This window comes from Toxorhynchites rutilus, chromosome 1 (genome assembly GCF_029784135.1).
Source record: "Toxorhynchites rutilus septentrionalis strain SRP chromosome 1, ASM2978413v1, whole genome shotgun sequence".
In the NCBI taxonomy this organism is placed as follows: domain Eukaryota; kingdom Metazoa; phylum Arthropoda; class Insecta; order Diptera; family Culicidae; genus Toxorhynchites; species Toxorhynchites rutilus.
This window is the reverse complement of record NC_073744.1, coordinates 96621812-96642275: the sequence shown is the minus strand read 5'-3', so window position 1 is coordinate 96642275 and position 20464 is coordinate 96621812. Positions and strand designations below refer to the sequence as shown.

The 20464-nt window shown below is 43.3% G+C and overlaps 1 protein-coding gene across 4 annotated transcripts in view; it reads left to right on the top strand.

Moving 5' to 3' along the window:
- The window catches only part of LOC129763034 (pleckstrin homology-like domain family B member 1), a 162330-nt gene that overhangs the window by 102942 nt on the left and 38924 nt on the right, over window positions 1-20464 (top strand). For 3 of the 4 annotated variants that reach the window (XM_055761750.1, XM_055761751.1, XM_055761753.1), the window contains 2 exons: window positions 15967-16099; window positions 16326-16612. In XM_055761750.1, coding sequence (XP_055617725.1) covers window positions 15967-16099; window positions 16326-16514 — 322 coding nt within the window. In that variant the 3' untranslated portion in view covers window positions 16515-16612. Of the gene's footprint in view, window positions 1-15966; window positions 16100-16325; window positions 16613-20464 lie in introns of those variants that run through there. The other variant, XM_055761749.1, reaches the window with a different exon arrangement.

The window sequence follows — 20464 nt, the reverse complement described above, 5'->3', positions numbered from 1 at the left end:
CAGGAGAAGCAGATCAGGCATTTGTCCACCACTTTTCTCACTAAATCTCTGCCTCGAATGGGCCAAAACCGCTGGCGTAGAGTATTGAGAAGCATTTGTGGTCCACAGTGTAGTGTGTCAATGTGAGTTCTCTTGGCAATCAGGTGAGTCAAATGATGTTTCGCTGGAAGTATGATGGGGTGTCGAGTGTCGAATGGAGCGTCCAACGCTTCCAAGCGCCCATGTACTCTCAATAGCCCTTCTACATCTAAGAAAGGGTTGAGTTTTTTCAAAGACGATTTAAACAAAAAATTCCTTTGCACAGGTCCAGGATATCGGTGCAGAAAAGCAATTTCTGACGAAAAGGAATCTTGTTGAACTTGTTTCACCAGCAGTTTTAGTGAATCGTCTAATTCTTTCGGTTTGAGCGGACCAACTAATCTGTTTTCTGAACTTGTGCGGCAATTGTAAACAAACCTTCGAATCCATGAGAGCGTTCGTTCGAGAGTAGACAAAACCGAATATTTGTTGATCAGCGAAAGTATTAGGGGAGGCGAGGTTGTGACCAACGATACGGTTCCCCGAATTTCTTGATTTCGAATACAATGGTGTAGTGGCGATAATTCGATTATATTAGTAGGCCAATGAACTTTCTCTTCCATCAGGAATGGTGGCCCATGCCACCAGAGTTGATCGTCTATTATTTGTGCAGGAGAAATGCCGCGAGATATATGATCAGCCGGATTTTGCTCTGAAGGCACATATCGCCATTCGCTTCCATGAGTGAGCCGATGAATTTCGGCGATCCGATTGGACACATACACTTTCCATGTTGAAGATACTGAAGCTATCCAATGAAGCACAATGCTTGAATCAGACCAGAAAGTGATCGAGCAAGAAAGTTCAGTATTTTTCTTTACTGTGTCGGCTAGTTGAGCAGCCATGACAGCTGCACACAATTCAAGTCGTGGAGTTGACTGTTTCCATAGCGGGGATACTTTGGACTTTGATATGAGGAGGTTGCAAGCTACATTTCCACCTTTGTCGATCGATTTAACGTACAGGCAACATCCGTACGCCTTTTCGGAGGCGTCTGCAAAACAGTGCAGTTCAAGTTGGTCAAACTGGTCGATAAGTACTCTTCTAGTTATTTTCAAGGTCGAAAGCACTTGAATTTCAGTCCTAAAGGTTTTCCACCAGTTTTGATAGCCGAGTGGTAACTCCTCATCCCAAGTAAACGAATTCGACCACAGGGACTGTAAATAGATTTTGGCGGACACGATTACTGCTCCCACAAGTCCCATGGGATCAAACAACCTGGACATTTCCGAAAGTGCTATCCTTTTCGTGATTGGTATTGAGGGTGAAAGTAGTGGAACCTTGAATCCAAAAGAATCAATGAGTGGATGCGAAATTAATCCGAGGGTTTTGACCGAGCTAGATTTGTCGATTTCAAGATCATCTCGGTTATCACGGAGATATTCCGGAATGTGGGAAAGGATTTCTGGATCATTCGAGCTCCATTTCCTGAGCAAGAAGCCCCCAGAAGCCAGTAGTTGAATTAGTTGCTTACAGCTTTCGATTGTTCTATCTTTATCGTCATCTCCAGCCAAACAATCGTCAACATAGAAGGATTTCTTTAGTAGTCGAGCTGCCAACGGAAAATGATCCTGTTCGTCATCCGCGAGCTGGTTCAAGCAACGGGTGCCGAGGAATGGTGCGCATGCTGTACCGTAAGAAACGGTTTTAAGTTGGTAGGTTTTCAATGATTCGCTCTGAGATTTCCTCCAAAATATTTGCTGCAGCGTGCGATCTAGCTTGTGCACCCTGATTTGTCGATACATTTTTTCGACATCAGCTGTAACAACGTATTTGGGCATCCGAAAATTTAAGCTTAGGGCGAGAAGAGGTGGCTGAACTGTCGGACCGATGTAGCAAATATCGTTGAGCGACAGATTGCTTGTTGATTTACACGAACCATCAAAAACGACTCGGGTCTTAGTCGTTGCACTATCAGGTCGCAATATAGCGTGGTGAGGTAGATAGAAATGGGGAATAGACGGTTCTGGCTCGACTGTTTCCATGTGTCCAAGTGACTGATATTCGTCCATGAATTTACAGTAGTCGGAATGTAGCGTGGGATTAATGACAAATCTTTTCTCCATGGCTTGGAATCTGCGATGTGCAATCGGTGACGACTCTCCCAGTTCGCATAACATTTCTTCACGAATCGGCAACCGCACTTCGTACCGACCGTCAGGGGCTCTGGAATGGGTTTTCTGGAAGTGATTTTCGCAATGTTGCTCCCAAAATTTCTGTACCTAATGCCTTTCCATTATCAAAACTTTCGGTCTCCCAAAATTTCTGTACTGCAGCAGCGAGATTATCGATAGTGATCGCTGCGTTGCAAACAGTTATTTTAACTGGCGATTGGTTTGCGTGATCGCCTGCAACAGCATACCCAAATACTGTTTTGCGTAGTATTGGTAGCTGAGGACCCAAAGAAATTTGTTCGTTTTCCAATAGCGTGAAAAACCATTGCACGCCAATGATCATGTCAATACCATGAGCGATGTTAAACTTCGGGTCGGCGAGTGGTAGACTTCGAGGAATTATCCAATTCGAAACATCGACTGTTGTTGGCGGCAAAATTCTAGTCAAGCTGGGTAGTACTAGAAAGTCTATATTGGCGTTGAAAGTTCCTACTCGTGACGATAAACTGACCGAAACCAAATGTGTTACACGTTGTACGCTGTTTCCTATTCCGTACACGTCGACATCTGCTCTTTCTCGTTTGAGGCGCAGTCGTTGCGCGAGATTTTCGGTCACAAAATTACGCTCGGATGCAGAGTCTAACAGAGCTCGAGCATATGAGTAGGTTCCATTCATGTCACGAACCCGAACATAGGCCGTGAGCATGAAAATCGTTGTATTCGTGTTTGTAGTGAATGTGGGAGGAGTGATAGCAGTGCAGCTTGTCACCAATCCTTGAGCTGGCCCTGACGGTACAACTGGAGACGGCGAAACGTTCCTTAACGAATAACCTTGGCCTCCCGACGACGTTCCCATTACCCGAGGGACCACGTGCGATTGATCGACAATGCACGCACCAACCGACGAAGACGACTCGACGACCGTGGCCGATTGTGAAGCAAATAATGGTTGGTTATGTGCTTCCGATAGTTCACCAACCTGAACAGCCAATGTGTTGGAAGTGTTTATATGCAACAATGTGTGATGGCGCTTGTTGCATGTCCGACAAGAGCTAGAAGGGCAGTCTTTCACCAAATGCGAAGACCTCAAACAGTTCAAGCACAGACCATGCCTTTTAGCTATACTGAAGCGTTGTTTCGGTTGTAATTTTAGGAATTCATCACATGACGAAGTTGAATGAGTATCTTTACGACAAACCACACAATTTTTTACATTCGCACTTGTAATTGCGGAATGAGAAGAAACATTCACTCGATGAATGCGAAGATCTGTCTTACTATTAGCGATCGATGTATGAGAAAGTGTTATGGTTTGTAGTACTCGGGACCGTTTCTGGATAAATGACACTAATTCTTTGTATTTTGGCCTTTCATCTTCGACCAACTGATTCTCCCACTCTTTCAATGACGTATGATCTAGCTTGCTACTGAGAAGTTCCACCAAAAAGGAGTTCCAGTGTTCCCTCGTCTCTTCTAGCTTATCAAGCACGCCAATGTGCTTTTCAAACGTATCAACAAGGTCCGAAAGTGCAGATGAGGATTCCTTCTTCAACGATGGAGTGGAAAGAAGAGCAGAAAAATGTTGCTTTATTAGAAAGTTCCGATTGTCGAACCTTCTTTTCAAAAGATCCCAAGCAATACCATAGTTTGTTGCAGTTACAGCTAGCGATTGTACCAACCGAAGTGCATCTCCTTTCAGTACCGCTTTCAAATATTGAAATTTTTGAATGGATGAAAGTTGCTGATTGGTGTGAATGAGACTGACGAACAAATCATGAAAGTTCATCCATTCATCGAAATCTCCCTTGAACTCTGGTATTTTAAGTTCCGGGAGGCGGACATTGAAGGTCTGTGTAGGTGGGGCGACAGGCGATGAGGACATAGAGATGGTCGATGGGGTCACATTTACGAGCTTACTGGTCAAAGATCCTTTGAGTTGAAAGTAAACTTCTTCAAACGACACTCTTTCTTCAGCAATCTCATCAGTAACCTCATGATCTAGTTCTATCTCAGCTTGCACATCATTAAACTCGTCCCAGAGAGAATCCAGCTTCTCAATGCGGAACTTCAATTGAGGAAAATCAGTTTCATGCACGTAGTTAGTATCGAAAACCTTTATCAATCTCGCTGAGCCAAGTATGTTGTTTCGACGAATAATTAGTTTCTTAGTTTTGCGGAGATCCCGTTTTATTTTCGATGCCATATTCACAACCACGAGAATTACTATTTAGTTAAAGTTTGTCACTCACCAGCTATTTGTAGAAATTACCTGTGCCCACTTGACTAACCTTCGAGCACGTGTTCGGCAGTGTCTTGATTGATCCAAAACAGCGTCCAATTCCGTCCAAAACTCCAAGAAACTTGACTGAGCAGCTGGAATGTCCTTGCGAGGGTCCGAAGTAGGCGTACAAATGTCCAAAAGTGGTTACTCAATCCAAAAAACGATGACCAATGTCCGATGATGTACCCACGCTAACCTCCAAATGCAGCAATCGTTGTTTCAGCAGCTGAAATCCCGGGTTTCGGCACCAATTTATGTTCCGGATCTTAGCCGCGGAAACTATCCTTGGAGTGGACAGAAAACTGGAACGTGTCCTAGATGGTTGGTTGTAATTCAACTAGATGGATTTAATCCAAAGTAGATCTTTCTGGATGGATGCCAACGTATAAAAAAAAAAGGTTGACTCTACTCAAACACGTCGTGTTCTGAAGATGATCTTTATTAAACTGGATGCTGAATTGGTACCGGATACAATAAATTATCTCCCTTGAGGTTTATAAATTTTCTTGATTATTCGGCGATTTATATCGGGAGAGTAAATGTGTAGTGAGAGTAGCTTCTGTTGTAATATTTCACTTTTGAAATATTTCCCTCGCAGTGTAATCTAGTACCACAATGTGATTTTAAATTGGGAATAGGAATAGGCAATATATCGAATAATTTAGTTTCTAATGGGCTGCCGCAACATCGGCGTTTATTTGTTTATTTGTTTATTTGTTTAGATATAACATTCATCTGACAAAATCGTCTTAATGAACAAAAATTAGTATAATAGTCGAACAAAAACATAACATTAAAACATAACATTAAACACATCGGGATTCTCAATTCGGTTTCTGAAGCGTAGTGATGATTCTCCAAAGTCATAAAACTGCTCTACGGATGAAAAGGTTCTGATCATTTCCGTGACCGGCTCATGTTGACCATACGATGAACGATGTGCAAGCGGTTGCAGCAAAAACGAGGATCGTAGAATTCTACTGGGAGCGCGAAAGTTCATCTTCTCGAGCAAGTTAGGCGCATCGATTTCACCACAAAGAAGTTTGGCAACGAAGGTGGCTTGTTGAATACGCCTACGACGCTCAAGAGTATTCAAGTTCAGTAAGCGACATCTAGCTGTATATGACGGCAGGTTCCGCGGGTCACGCCAAGGCAGATTCCTAAGCGCTCTACGGATGAACCATTTTTGAATCCGTTCAATCCTGACGATCCACATGTGTTGGTACGGGCTCCATACTACAGATGCGGTTTCAAGAATCGGCCGAACAAGCGAGCAGAAGAGAGATTTCAGGCAGTAGGGATCAGTAAAGTCCCTAGAGATTCTCGAAATAAACCCAAGCTGACGATTGGCCTTGGATATCAATGCAGATCGATGTGCGTCGAAAGTGAGCTTAGGGTCGAGAGTTACGCCCAAGTCATTGACCTGACTGACTCTCTCCAAGATAATATCATCGATCGTGTAGTCGAATATAGTTGGTTGTCTTTTTCGATGGAAACTCATGATGACACATTTATTTATACTGATAGTTAGTTTGTTCAGGCGACACCAACTCACAAACTGGTCTAGCAGGTTCTGTAACCGTCGGCAATCCTCGAGGGTTTCGATGGCTAGATAGATTTTCAAGTCGTCTGCATATATCGACACACAGTCACATGCTAGAATAAGCGACACATCGTTATAGAAGATCGCGAACAGCAGTGGTCCAAGATTGCTGCCTTGCGGAACACCCGAAGAAACAGCAAACGGAGATGAAGTGTGAGACAGGAGCTTGACACGGAGCGTTCTTCCAGACAGGTATGATCTCAGCCAGTTGATGAATTCGTCGGAAGCACCAAGACGGGATAGTTTTCTCAGTAGGATGCGATGGTCAATTCGATCGAAAGCGGCTTTTATGTCGGTGTAGATAGCATCAACTTGAGCGCGTTCCTCTAGACGGTTGATACAAAACGACGAAAACTCGAGGAGATTGGTGCTAACCGAGCGTCCTGGCATAAAGCCATGTTGTACTGGTGAGATATAACGCTTAACTTTGAAAAAGACAGCATCGTTCACGATCAACTCAAAAAGCTTGGAGGCGGCAGATAAACTGGTTATGCCACGATAGTTAGCCACGTTACACTTATCACCTTTCTTAAACACGGGAAACATAAAGGAATGCTTCCACACATCTGGAAAAACCCCTTGACTCAGCGAAGCTGTGTAAATACGGGAGAGCGGTAAAGCCAAAGATGTAGCACAGCGGCAAAAAACTATAGCTGGAACGCCATCTGGGCCAGGAACTGTTGAACGTTTCAATTTTTTTACGCCCTTCTCAACCATCTGTGGGGTAACGACGAATGGTCCCAAGTCTATTAAACTCTCTGGAATGTTAGCTGCAGCTCTCTCGGCTTCTGACGGGGTGGCTGCCTCAGCGACAAACACCGATGCAAAGTGTTTTGAAAATAAATCGCACATTTCAGAAACGGAGGACGATTCCTGAGCGCCCGAGAACATCTTAGACGGGATATCTGCTGTTTTTCGCTTGGAATTGACAAACTTCCAGAAGCTCTTTGGATTTCTACGCAGGTTTGTCTGGACACGAAGCACGTATGATTTGTAGAGGGCACGGTTAAGGCGTCGGTATACACTGCTAGCGAGTTGAAAGTTGTGTATGGTTTCAACAGTTCGTCGACGGCGTAATTTACGTTGGCAAGAATTTTTGTCGCGCCGTAGAATGCGAAGAAGTGGAGTGCTCCAAGCTGGAGACATTGGAGGTTTCCTTCGTGGGGTATTCGTCACGAGCCAGCTGCAAACGATTTCGCAAAAACGCGTCGCCATGTCGTTAACGTCCTGACCAAGAGCGTTCCAATTGTAGCTACTCAGAAACTCGTTAAATGCAGCGAAATTAATTTTTGCGTAATTCAATGCTTGTTCGCCTTCGTTCCGATCCTCAACGGCCAACACTGCTCCTCTTGTATCCGATAACGATAATACTAACGGAGGATGGTGCAAATCCACCGCTAGCAGTGGCGATACAGATTCGTTGATAGCGATGTTAATATCGGGAGCACAAAAAACCAGATCCAGTGTTCGGCCACGAAAATTACGAATGAAGTTGCGCTGCTGGAGACCGAGAAAGGTGATTCCATCCAATAGAACAGCACTCGCCGCAGAGGTCAAAGACGGATTCAGATCAACAACAGAGTTAGCATGTAATTCCCATGCAATATGAGGCTGATTGTAATCGCCACATACCAATACGGTGTCATCAGAAGACGCACGGTCACACAGTTCACGCACAGAAGCCAAATGTGAATCATAAACCCCCACGTCACGACTGCGGTCGGGAGGAATGTATACTGCGCAAAGTAATATCCTTTTCCCACGTATGGTAGTGGAGACACAAATCTGTTCCAAAGAGTTTCCATTCCTCGTTTGAACCGATACAGCAGAGAAGTGACGAGCTACTGCGATAAGGACACCACCAAATCTGGACTTGGAACTGTTGGAAGGACTACGGTCACAACGGAAAACGTTAAATTCAGCTCCGAATAGCTGTATGGAGTTGATGCTGTCGTCAAGTCCGGATTCCGTCAACATGATGACGTCGTAATTACAATCGCATACTGCTACATAGAGATCGTCAATTTTCGTCCTCAGGCCGCGTACATTCTGATAATACAGCCACATAACATTGGAAGTCGTGTCGTTGCCCCTAGAAATGAGAGGCAGATCAGGTTGCGAATGGTGCTCGATTGAATCGTACTCGCCTAGAGTGGCACGTTGGAAGACCCCTTCCCCAGACTCAACAACAGGACCGGGACGGCTAATCTGACGCTGGCTACAAGGCTCGACTGAGTTGGTCGGGTTAGGGGCTTCCATGATGCCGTTAATCGTGCGTCCCAGTAATCGAAGCTCATCATCGAGCTGATCAGTCCATATAAATTGGCTGGAAATTTGAACGAAGTCAGGCAGATACGAGCGATCATAAAATGCATACTTGCCTGAAGAGTCAGGTTGGGAGACTCTCCCCCAACATCCGACCACAGGACCGGGATGACTTGAACGGCAAGGGTCAATCCGAGGTGGATGAAGTCCGGCGTGTGGCACGACTGGGTCGGAGTAGTTGAGAGCTCCCATGGTACATTGTTTATTGCATCCCGGTTGTACAAACTTTGATGATTGCTGCTGATGTGACTCGCTGGGTACATATTCTCCTCGTTCTCCTCGTCCAATCTGCTTTTCTACTTCAGACGGGGCGTTTTGGAGAACCCCGACTGAGTTTTCCGATCTTGATAGTCGATGAATTCACGAAAGTATACTCCATCAGGCCACGTGTCAGCACATAGAGCCACTTCCCGATATTTTTCGTCAATTCCAATTTTGAACGAGACGAAACGCTGAGGAACAGGTATAGATGAAGCAGAAGATCAGGATCACGGCTACCTAAGATATCCCGGACGGGGATATCCGATTGTCTGCCTTGTGCTCTCAGTGCTCTAGAGAGCTGAGAGCGAGCAGCATGGAACCGGATACACGACCAGACAACATGCTCGATGTCGTGGTAGCCATCGCCACAATCACAAAGATTGTTTGCTGCGAGCCCAATGCGATAGAGATGCGCGTTTAGGTTGTAGTGATTGGACATAAGCCGAGATATCACGCGAATGAAATCACGACCTACATTCAATCCCTTAAACCAAGCTTTCGTCGAAACCTCAGGAATAATCTGAAAAAATAAAATAATGGTCGATGGGCAATGTTTCAATGATCCCTAGAGCATAGTATATCGCACCCATTTCTGCGACATACACGGAACAAGGATCTTTGAGTTTGAAAGAGGCACTGGAATTTTCATTGAAGATGCCGAAGCCAGTGGACCCGTTTATGAATGAACCATCAGTAAAGAACATTTTATCAGATCCAACTTTCCCATATTTTTCCGAAAATATCGACGGAATAACATTGGAGCGTAGGTGATCTGGTATTCCATGGATTTTTTGTCGCATGGACAGATCAAAAATGACAGAGGAATTGCAAAAGTATGGGAAGCTAACTTGGTTGGAGATGCCTGGTGAAGGGTGCACGTCGTGGGTAAGGTACTCATGGTATAAAGACATAAAACTTGACTGATGAGTCAGTTGTAGTAGATTTTCGAAGTTATCAATCACCAATGGATTCATGATCTTGCAACGGATGAGAAATCTGTAGGATAATTCTGTGAACCGAAGGGTAAGCGGGGGTACTCCTGCTAAAACTTCGAGACTCATCGTATGTGTCGAATGCAAACACCCCATGGCTATACGCAAGCAACGATATTGTATCCTCTCCAGCTTGAGAATATGAATCCTGGCAGCTGATCGGAAGCAAAAACTGCCATATTCTAACACTGACAATATCGTTGTTTTGTACAACTGAATGAGGTCTCCTGGATGGGCACCCCACCATGTTCCGGTTATTGTTTGGAGAAAATTGATTCTTTGCTGGCATTTCTGTTTCAAATACGCAATGTGTCTCCCCCAGGTACATTTAGAATCAAAATATACACCCAGGTATTTGAAAAACATAGAGTGTTGGATCGTTTTGCCGGATAAGTAAAGCTGGAATTGGGCGGGTTCGTGCTTCCTAGAAAAAACGACCATTTCAGTTTTCTCCGTAGAGAATTCGATACCCAACTTGAGGGCCCACGTGAACAGATTGTTCATGGTATCTTGCAACGACCTTTGCAGAGTGACGGGATTAGTACCCGTGATGGAAATAACTCCATCGTCTGCAAGTTGTCTCAGCGTGCAGTCTCTAGTTAGACAATCATCCATATCATTGACGTAAAAACTGTACAAGAGGGGGCTTAGGCAGGAGCCTTGCGGTAGGCCCATAAAGCTGTAACGAGAAGATTTTGAGTTACCATGAGAGAAATTCATATGCTTTTCTGACAGTAAATTGTACAGGAAATTATTCAGAATTGGTGAAAATCCACGATTATGAAGCTTCTCTGAGAGAATTTCCATGAAAACTGAATCAAATGGCCCTTTGATATCGAGGAAAACGGAAGCCATTTGTTCTTTGCGAGCAAATGCGATTTGGATTTCAGAAGATAGCAGCGCGAGACAATCATTCGTCCCTTTACCTCGGCGGAAGCCAAACTGCGTATTTGACAGAAAATTGTTCGTTTCGACCCACTTGTCCAAACGAAGTAGAATCATTTTCTCTAACAATTTACAAATACAGGATAACATTGCAATCGGCCTATACGAGTTGTGATCGCAAGCCGGCTTGTTGGGTTTTCGTATAGCTATCACTCTCACTTGTCTCCAGTCATGCGGGACAATATTCAGCTCCAGAAACTTGTTGAACAAGTTCAGCAAACGCTGTTTTGCCAAGTCGGGAAGATTCTTCAACAAGTTGAATTTAATCTTGTCCGACCCCGGAGCTGAATTGTTACATGAGAGGAGGGCAATTGAGAATTCTACCATCGAAAAATTCTCATAATCGCATTGGAGCGGAATATCGCGTACGACGCTTTGTGCAGGAATAGAATCGGGACAAACCTTCCTTGCAAATTTGAAAATCCAACGGTCAGAGTATTCCTCACTTTCATTGGTATGGTTCCAGCCACGCATTCTCCTAGCCGTATTCCAAAGAGTACTCCCTTGACAAACCATTGACGAATTTCCGCCAATATCCACGCTTTTTTGCTTTAATCAGACCTTTTAGTTTGGCTTCTAAAGCTTGGTACTTTCGAAACCATTCCACTAATCCAGTTTTCCTGAATTTTTTGAAAGCGGATGATTTTTCAAGGTAGACCTTTGAATACTCCCTGTCCCACCAAAGTGATGGAGGACGACGTCGGAAAGTGGTAGCCGGTACACGTTTCTTTTGAGCTTGAAGTGCACTATCGTAAACAATACGTCTTTAATTGTAATCACTTTTGATTTACCGTTTCCGCCAATCGCCGCTAGCATACCGGTACCAACTGGTACACCTTTCGCTGAAATCCGTTTTCGGTCCGCTGAGCACACGCTCTCGTTGGAGTCAGCCATTTCAGTTATGTTTTTTTATTTTTTTTTATCCAAAATATATATTTTTATTAAGGCTCATATGGCGTCAACCTGACGGGGCCGGGAGTTCAATATTTCGACAATGTTTGCCTTATAACTATGTTAGTAATATGTAACCGATTACTCGCGGTTGGCTCGAGGTTAGTATTACAAGTGTTTTCGTAATTGTGATGTTGCTGTCTCCAATGCAGGTACAGAACCTGTGCCCGACACGGGATACTTCCTATTGGGATCAGCAACGCCCCCTAGTCTGTATCCCATATCTAGCGTGGTGCGTCTTCTCGACTCGTGGAATCCAGGATAGAATGGTCACTAGCCGGCGCAAACATCAGCTCGTGTAGAGTTGTCATGAGCGGTACAACCTTTGGCTCTTGTTGAATGATCAGTGGACTGCACAACCTTTGGCCCGTGTATCTGTAAAGAGTGTGTGTATGTATTGCCGCGACTAAGTTAAAGTTTATAGATCGGATAGGAGGGATATGAAACAGGGACACAACGAAGGAAACATCATTAAACGTTGACAACGGCGTTTCTGAGGAACAGGTATATATGAAGCAGAAGATTAGGATCACGGCTACCTAAGATATACCGGACGGGGATCTCCGATTGTCTGCCTTTTGCTCTCAGTGCTCTAGAGAGCTGAAGGCGAGCAGCATGGAACCGGATACACGACCAGAGAATATGCTCGATGTCGTGGTAGCCATCGCCACAATCACAAAGATTGTTTGCTGCGAGCCCAATGCGATAGAGATGCGCGTTTAGGTTGTAGTGATTGGACATAAGCCGAGATATCACGCGAATGAAATCACGACCTACATTCAATCCCTTGAACCATGCACTCGTCGAAACCTTAGGGATAATCGTGTGTAACCAACGACCGAACTCATCTTCACTCTACATGCGCTGCTAACTAACGAGTGTGTCCTGACGAGGAATGTGAAAAAATTCGTTATAAGCAATTTGCCTTTCAAAAAGTGTGCCTTCTAAAGCGCCCACCTTAGCTAGCGAGTCCGCTTTCTCATTCCCCGGAATCGAGCAATGAGAGGGAACCCATGCTAAGGTAATCTTGAATAATTTTTCGACCAAAACACTCAATAGATGTCTTATTCTTGTTAGGAAATAAGATGAGCGTTTATCAACTTTCATTGAACGGATTGCCTCTATTGAGCTGAGACTGTCTGAAAAAATAAAATAATGGTCGATGGGCAATGTTTCAATGATCCCTAGTGCGTAGTATATCGCACCCAGTTCAGCGACATACACGGAACAAGGATCTTTGAGTTTGAAAGAGGCACTGGAATTTTCATTGAATATGCCGAAGCCAGTGGACCCGTTTATGAATGAACCGTCAGTAAAGAACATTTTATCAGATCTGCATGGACAGATCAAAATTGACAGAGGAATTGCAAAAGTATGGGAAGCAAACTTGGTTGGAGATGCCCGGCGAAGGGTGCACTTCATGGGTAAGGAAATCATGGTACAAAGACATAAAACATGACTGAGGAGTCAGTTGGAGTAGATTTTCGAAGTTATCAATCACCAATGGATTCATGATCTTGCAACGGATGAGAAATCTGTAGGATAATTCTGTGAATCGAAGAGTAAGCGGGGGTACTCCTGCCAAGACTTCGAGACTCATCGTATGTGTCGAATGCAAACACCCCATTGCTATACGCAAGCAACGATATATATGTTATGTTGTTAGCGTCACCCGTCATTTGCTTCGTGCTGTCGGAATCTAGGTATCAGCTCCGGTCGGTTGATTCCTTCGTTGCACTCACGAAACACTTTTCTGCGATCGACAAAAAACACACGCCCAAATCTTCGTTCTTTGAATTTTCCGTTTCACTGGCATTTCCTTTTCTTTCGTTTTCTTCTCTGCTTTGAGACTGCCCTTCAAAAATGTCCTTCCACTTTACAAAAATGACAAACCTTCTTCTGTTACTGTTGCCACCACCAGCAAACACTTTCAGTACTTTGTCCATCGGTTTGTTTTCACATCTTCTTCTCCAATCATCGAGCAGCTTCCCTTTCACATAATCCAGTTTCAGATCTGCTACGGTCTCGTTTTCCAACGTTGTAATCAAAATATCGTAACTTGACGGAAGACTAGACAAAACGATGGCCACCAGTGTTCCGAAACGTCTTCGCCCATCGCCATCAGCCGATGTGTCAGTTCAGCCATTTCCATTGAGTGATCAGCCATGTTTCCACTCTCCGCCAAACACAATGAAAAAAATTTCCGCAGAACAGAGATTTTGTTACACATTGAGTTACATCCAAGCTTCTGTCACCGGCTCCAGCTTTGGATTTCTCACAACTGCGATTTAATTATTCCCTCTCGCGTTGCGCTCACTGGGCCCATAACCTATTGAACCAACGAGAGTTAAGTCCACGAGCGAAAATAACCTGACGGAGAACATCTAACTTATCCTTGGCAATCATACATACAGGTTTCCTGGAATCTGGATGAAGTTCGCCTTCACATATGTATCGTCATCCATTACGCAGAAGTTATCTTCTGGTCGTACAAATGTTTCTCGTCATGATTGTGGGACTTCTGAACCTTAAACGTACGTAGTTCAGCTCGAGTTTTGATATTCCACGCGAAAGTATTGCTCTCAGTATTGGCCCCAACCACGCGTTTGTTATCGCTCTCGTTGACTTGACGCTTTTTTCGGGTCTTCGCCTCCGATCGACATTCAGACATTCTCTTCGAACTGTTTTATGTAACCAGACAACATGGAATTCGCGATTCCCAACTTTTTTTTTTCTGATGGTACGATATTCTCGAAGTACTCGTGCAAAACTTTTTCGGGCACGCACTGTTCTTTCGTCGCCATTTAGAAAACTTGCGCACCTGATGAAATCAACACACAGAGTGTTAAAAATACAGATTAAACTATGTCTACGCAAAATTTCAATTAATTTTATCCAACGGATCCAAAGTAGGATCAATTTGAGTGTGTGCGTGTTTTAAACGGTACACTCTTTAGTCATCTTTGGGGATCTTTGTGGAATAAGTTTCAAATGTGCAGTTTGTTCTCTCGAAACGACTATTGAAATTAAAGGGTGTGTCACATCAAATTGCATCACGGAAAAAACGCTGTAGAAATTTATTTTTTAGGAATTATATCTTCAGCTTTCGCTTATAATCAGATAAGAGTATATAGATCACGTTGGCCATGCTTCACTGTCAATTTTTCGTAAATTTGGAAAAATGTCGTCGAACGAAAAAGAGCGTCGTGAATTAATCCTGCGCACTCATTTCGAGAATCCGGAGTTGTCACATCGGGACATCGATAAGATGCTGGGAATCGTCCAATCCACGGTCAGCAGAGTACTAAAACGATACTTCGAGAACCTAACCATCGACCGGAAGGTGAAGAACGGCAAAAATGGATGCTCCGTCAGTGAAAAAGATCACAAGCGCGTAGTTAAGCAGTTTGGACGTGATCCGAGAAGTTCGGTCCGGGATGTCGCCAATAAGCTGAATTTGTCAAGTTCATTCGTCCAGCGGACCAAGCAGCGGGAGGGCCTGCGTACATACAAGGTTCAGAAGGCTCCTAACCGCGACGAAAGGCAAAACATGGTGGGGAAGACGCGAACCCGGAAGCTGTACACCGAAATGCTGACGAAGCCCCATTGCCTGGTAATGGATGACGAAACCTACGTCAAAGCGGACTTTCGTCAGCTGCCGGACCTGTTGTTCTTCTCCGCAGAGGACAAATTCAGCGTTCCGGAGGAGATTCGCAAGCAGAAACTATCCAAGTTTGCCAAAAAGTACATGGTGTGGCAAGCGATCTGCTCTTGCGGAAAGCGGAGCGCCCCCTTCGTGATGACCGGCACGATAAACGGGCAGGTTTACCTTAAGGCATGCCTACAGAAGCGTTTACTACCACTATTGAAGCAGCATGAGGGCCCAACCATCTTCTGGCCGGATCTCGCTTCGTACCACTATTCAAAGGACGTGTTGGAGTGGTACGAAGCCAACGGGGTCACCTTCGTGCCAAAGGAAATGAACCCGCCCAACGCGCCGGAGCTTCGCCCAATAGAGAAATATTGAGCGATTATGAAGCAGGCCCAGGAAGAACCCAAAAGTTGTCAAATCGGAGGCGGACTTCAAGAAAAAATGGATTTCTGTTCAAAAAAACTACAACCTGACGTTGTACAGAACCTTATGAACGGGGTAAAGAGGAAGGTGCGAGCATACGAGCTTGGGCTCGAAGTATGAATGAAAAGAAAATGCCAAAAGTTTTTTAATAGTTTTTATTTTACTGTCTAAAATTTTCAAAAGGATCGGTCTACTGGACGAATTTCTACAGCGTTTTTTCCGTGATGCAATTTGATGTGACACACCCTTTACAGACGTCAACATTCAAACTTGGCAAACACATTCAATTACTGATAGAAATTTGGCACTTTTAAAAAAAATGTCTATTCTTTTTCTTCCAGGTATTTACACAAGTTAGGAGCAACCTTCAAAGGTTGGTCCAAAAGATGGTTTGTCTTGGATCGTGTTCAGCAAGCTTTTGTCTACTATGCTGATAAAAGTGAGAAAAGAGCCAGAGGTGGTGCTTACTTCCATGTAAGTCATATCCTTCATTATCGACTTGAAAGTTATCCTTATTGATCCATCGAATCCACCTCAATAGATACAAATGTATCAAACCAGAAATCTAAACTTTTGATTGCTTAGCTTAAAAAATATTTTTCCTCTGTGCTTTTGACTAGATAAAATATCATAAAAAAATACATGATTCATAGTGTGAAATGTTGATTCTTTTAACTCTTTTTGATGTACGCGTTTGCAGGCCATTGAGGAAGTATATTTGGATCATTTAAATACATCAAAGTCAGATCGTCCCGATTGTACGTTTGTTGTGAAAACCAAGAAAAGAATATACAATTTACAGGCGGCCACTAGTGCCGCGACTCGGATCTGGATCGACGTCATCATGACCGGCGCCTTTGGTAACGAAGATTTTACTCCGATACCTTGAACGCTCTGGCATGTGTATTTTACACAATGTGTAGATTTGATCGGACGTAAGTACAACTAATCAGTAAAATTTGAATAAATCTGTGAGATGAAACCGAACCTTGTATACATTATCATTTATTTTTCACCAGAAACATGTACAAATATCCCGAAAAACTGAATATTAAATGTAGTTATACCGAACTGAAAATAAAATAAATTGAAAATATTTTTTGAATAACTAATAACATCGCAATACATTTTCTTAGTTTGATTCAAAATTTCTTACCCTCAATGATTCATGTCACCTCCGTTCAGCTCTCTGTCGAGATATTGTTCCATCACACTATTCCCGTTGTAGAAAATGTTGTGAGTAGAAACGCAGCAAGTAACTTCAAGTCGAAGCAACCATTGCTTTTAAAGTAATTTTCTCCAACACCTTGAAATCTACAACCGTTAAATACAGATGTTCAAACTATTAGTTGTGTCTTTTCAACTCCAGTCCGATTGTTCCACCCTATTCGCCAATATAAAATGCAGTCAACGACATGCACGAGATCGATCTAAAGGGTGTGTCACATCAAATTGCATCACGGAAAAAACGCTGTAGAAATTCGCCCAGTAGACCGATCCTTTTGAAAATTTTAGACAGTAAAATAAAAACTATTAAACAACTTTTGGCATTTTCTTTTTATTCATACTTCGAGCCCAAGCCCGTATGCTCGCACCTTCCTCTTTACCCCGTCCATAAGGTTCTGTACAACGTCAGGTTGTAGTTTTTTTGAACAGAAATCCATTTTCTCTTGAAGTCCGCCTCCGATTTGACAACTTTTGGGTTCTTCCGGAGGGCCTGCTTCATAATCGCCCAATATTTCTCTATTGGGCGAAGCTCCGGCGCGTTGGGCGGGTTCATTTCCTTTGGCACGAAGGTGACCCCGTTGGCTTCGTACCACTCCAACACGTCCTTTGAATAGTGGCACGAAGCGAGATCCGGCCAGAAGATGGTCGGGCCCTCGTGCTGCTTCAATAGTGGTAGTAAGCGCTTCTGTAGGCACTCCTTAAGGTAAACCTGCCCGTTTACCGTGCCGGTCATCACGAAGGGGGCGCTCCGCTTTCCGCAAGAGCAGATCGCTTACCACACCATGTACTTTTTGGCAAACTTGGATAGTTTCTGCTTGCGAATCTCCTCCGGAACGCTGAATTTGTCCTCTGCGGAGAAGAACAACAGGCCCGGTAGCTGACGAAAGTCCGCTTTGACGTAGGTTTCGTCGTCCATTACCAGGCAATGCGGCTTCATCAGCATTTCGGTGTACAGCTTCCGGGCTCGCGTCTTCCCCACCATGTTTTGCCTTTCGTCGCGGTTAGGAGCCTTCTGAACCTTGTATGTACGCAGGCCCTCCCGCTGCTTGGTCCGCTGGATGAACATCCCGGACCGAACTTCTCGGATCACGTCTAAACTGCTTAACTACGCGCTTGTGATCTTTTTCACTGACGGAGCATCTATTTTTGCCGTTCTTCACCTTTCGGTCGATGGTTAGGTTCTCGAAGTATCGTTTTAGTACTCTGCTGACCGTGGATTGGACGATTCCCAGCATCTTACTGATGTCCCGATGTGACAACTCCGGATTCTCGAAATGAGTGCACAGGATTAATTCACGACGCTCTTTTTCGTTCGACGACATTTTTCCAAATTTACGTAAAATTGACAGTGAAGCATGGCCAACGTGATCTATACACTCTTATCTGATTATAAGCGAAAGCTGAAGATATAATTCCTAAAAATTAAATTTCTACAGCATTTTTTCCGTGATGCAATTTGATGTGACACACCCTTTAAATCCACACGCTCCGACGGAGAGTCTTCTGACGAGTTCTGACTCCCGTTTCCACGTACAAAACAAGCATTTAATTAGCCACAATTAAAGTATCATGAAATAGTGTATCGCACATTCCGAGTTCGTTCGTATATATATATATATATATTTTTGATATTTGATGAAAATATATATATATAAGTTATAAGCGAAACCAGGCTTAACCTTCAAAACCATCAACACAGAGCACGTGTTGTCGAGCGGGTAGTCATTGAACGAGGGTAATGATTTAAAGCAGGGTAGTTGAAAGTGTTGTCAACGGGTAGATTAGTCAAGTTCTCGCTGGATATAAAATATGGAGCAATGCCAAAATAAAGTAGTTCTAGCCTAGAGCTCAACCATCTAACATGTTCTTATTCAACCATCTTACTACTGAACCGATCGACATGAAAATTGGTATGTAGGGGTTTTTGGAGCCGGGGAAAGTTTTCAAGATAGTTTAAGACCCCTCCCCTTCTCTAAGGGGGATTATTATTAAGCATCTGGAGGTTTTAGGGTGCAATAAATGAGTTTATGGTGGTTAAATACTCCGCCACCTTCTCTTAGGAGGGGCTGCCATACAAATGTAACACAAATTTCTGCATTTCTCGAGAATTAATCAAGCAAATGAAACCAAGTTAGACATATGGAGGTCTTAGGGTGCAATCAATGTTTCTATGGTAGTTAGACACTCCATCCCCCTCTCTAAGGGGGGGCTGCCATACAAATGAAACACAAATTTCTGCATTACTCGATAATTAATCAAGCAAATGAAACGAAATTTGGCATGTGAAGGTTTGAGGGCGCAGTAAATGGTTCTATGCTGGTTAGACACTCCACCCGCCTCTCTAAAGGGGGCTGCCATATAATGAAACACAAATTTCTGCATAACTCGAGAACTAATCAAGCAAACGGAACCAAATCTGGCATGTGAAGATTTTAGGGAGCACGAAACGTTTCTATGGTGAATAGACACTCCTCTTTAAGAGGAGAAGAGAGGAGGGGTCTGTCTTCATTCTATCATATTAGAATTTTGTTCCAAAAAATTCCAAGTGCGGCTAAAATTGATACAATTGATATTCCACTTAATGATCCGAATAAATTTATTTTCCAGGATAAGGAATTGTTTTGCAGGTTGATAGTTTCTAATTTCTCACGGTGCTCGAGTGTTAAATTTTGCAGGTATTCCACAGGAGGGTCATCGACTGTTTCCGTTGCCCATGCTATTAAGCCAATGGTAGGGTGGTATGGTGTTCCTGGTATGGTTGATTCCAAGCTTGAAAATAGTTCATCATTGATGTATATGTCACAATCTTCAAATTGGACAAGAAATGATCCGTTTATAATTTGATTAGAATTACTGCAATTTGATGAAATTTCTGCTATGGCATCATTGATTAATATTGTTGCTTCATTGATGCGTTTGATTAATCCTTTTGAATAGACTTTTTCGTATGTGCAGCTTGAGTGTTTTCTTTGAATTAATTGTTGTACACACTCGGATGGTATTTGCAGAAATGTGTTTTCGCATAGATAATTGTTATCTTGCTTATCACATGGGTGATTAACTTCGAAAATGTGTGTTTGATTGTGTAGGAAATAATTTTCAGTTAATAGTATCCTTTTGTTATGTTTTATAATAGAGTCGATGTAATTGAATTCATAAATGCTTTTGGATAATTGTGGAATTTTCAGTATGTATGCAATGTGAGAATTGTTGAGGGTTACTTGTGCACTTGTGACTTGATTTCTCAAATGATGACATGTAGATATCATGTTCATTTAAGAAAGTGGCTATATTGGTAAAGTCTCTTATTGATAGGAGCTTGCTGCTCGGTATACCATGTTTAGCCATTATTATTGCTTCTTCGATTACTTCTATCTGATCCTGAAGGGAGTCTAAATTGGATAGGATCATTAGTTGATTAATTTCCATCGAATGGTTTTTCATTCTTTGTTTTTCTAATGACAGTATTTGATTTGCAATATTGGTGACATCTTGAATACGGTTGCTGACTGCTTCATTAATCATGACCTGTTTGTTGTTTTGTTGGATTAGGGAGTTTAGAGTAGTGTTGATGATTCGAAGGTCTTCTGCATCCGGGTTTCCGGCTATCCA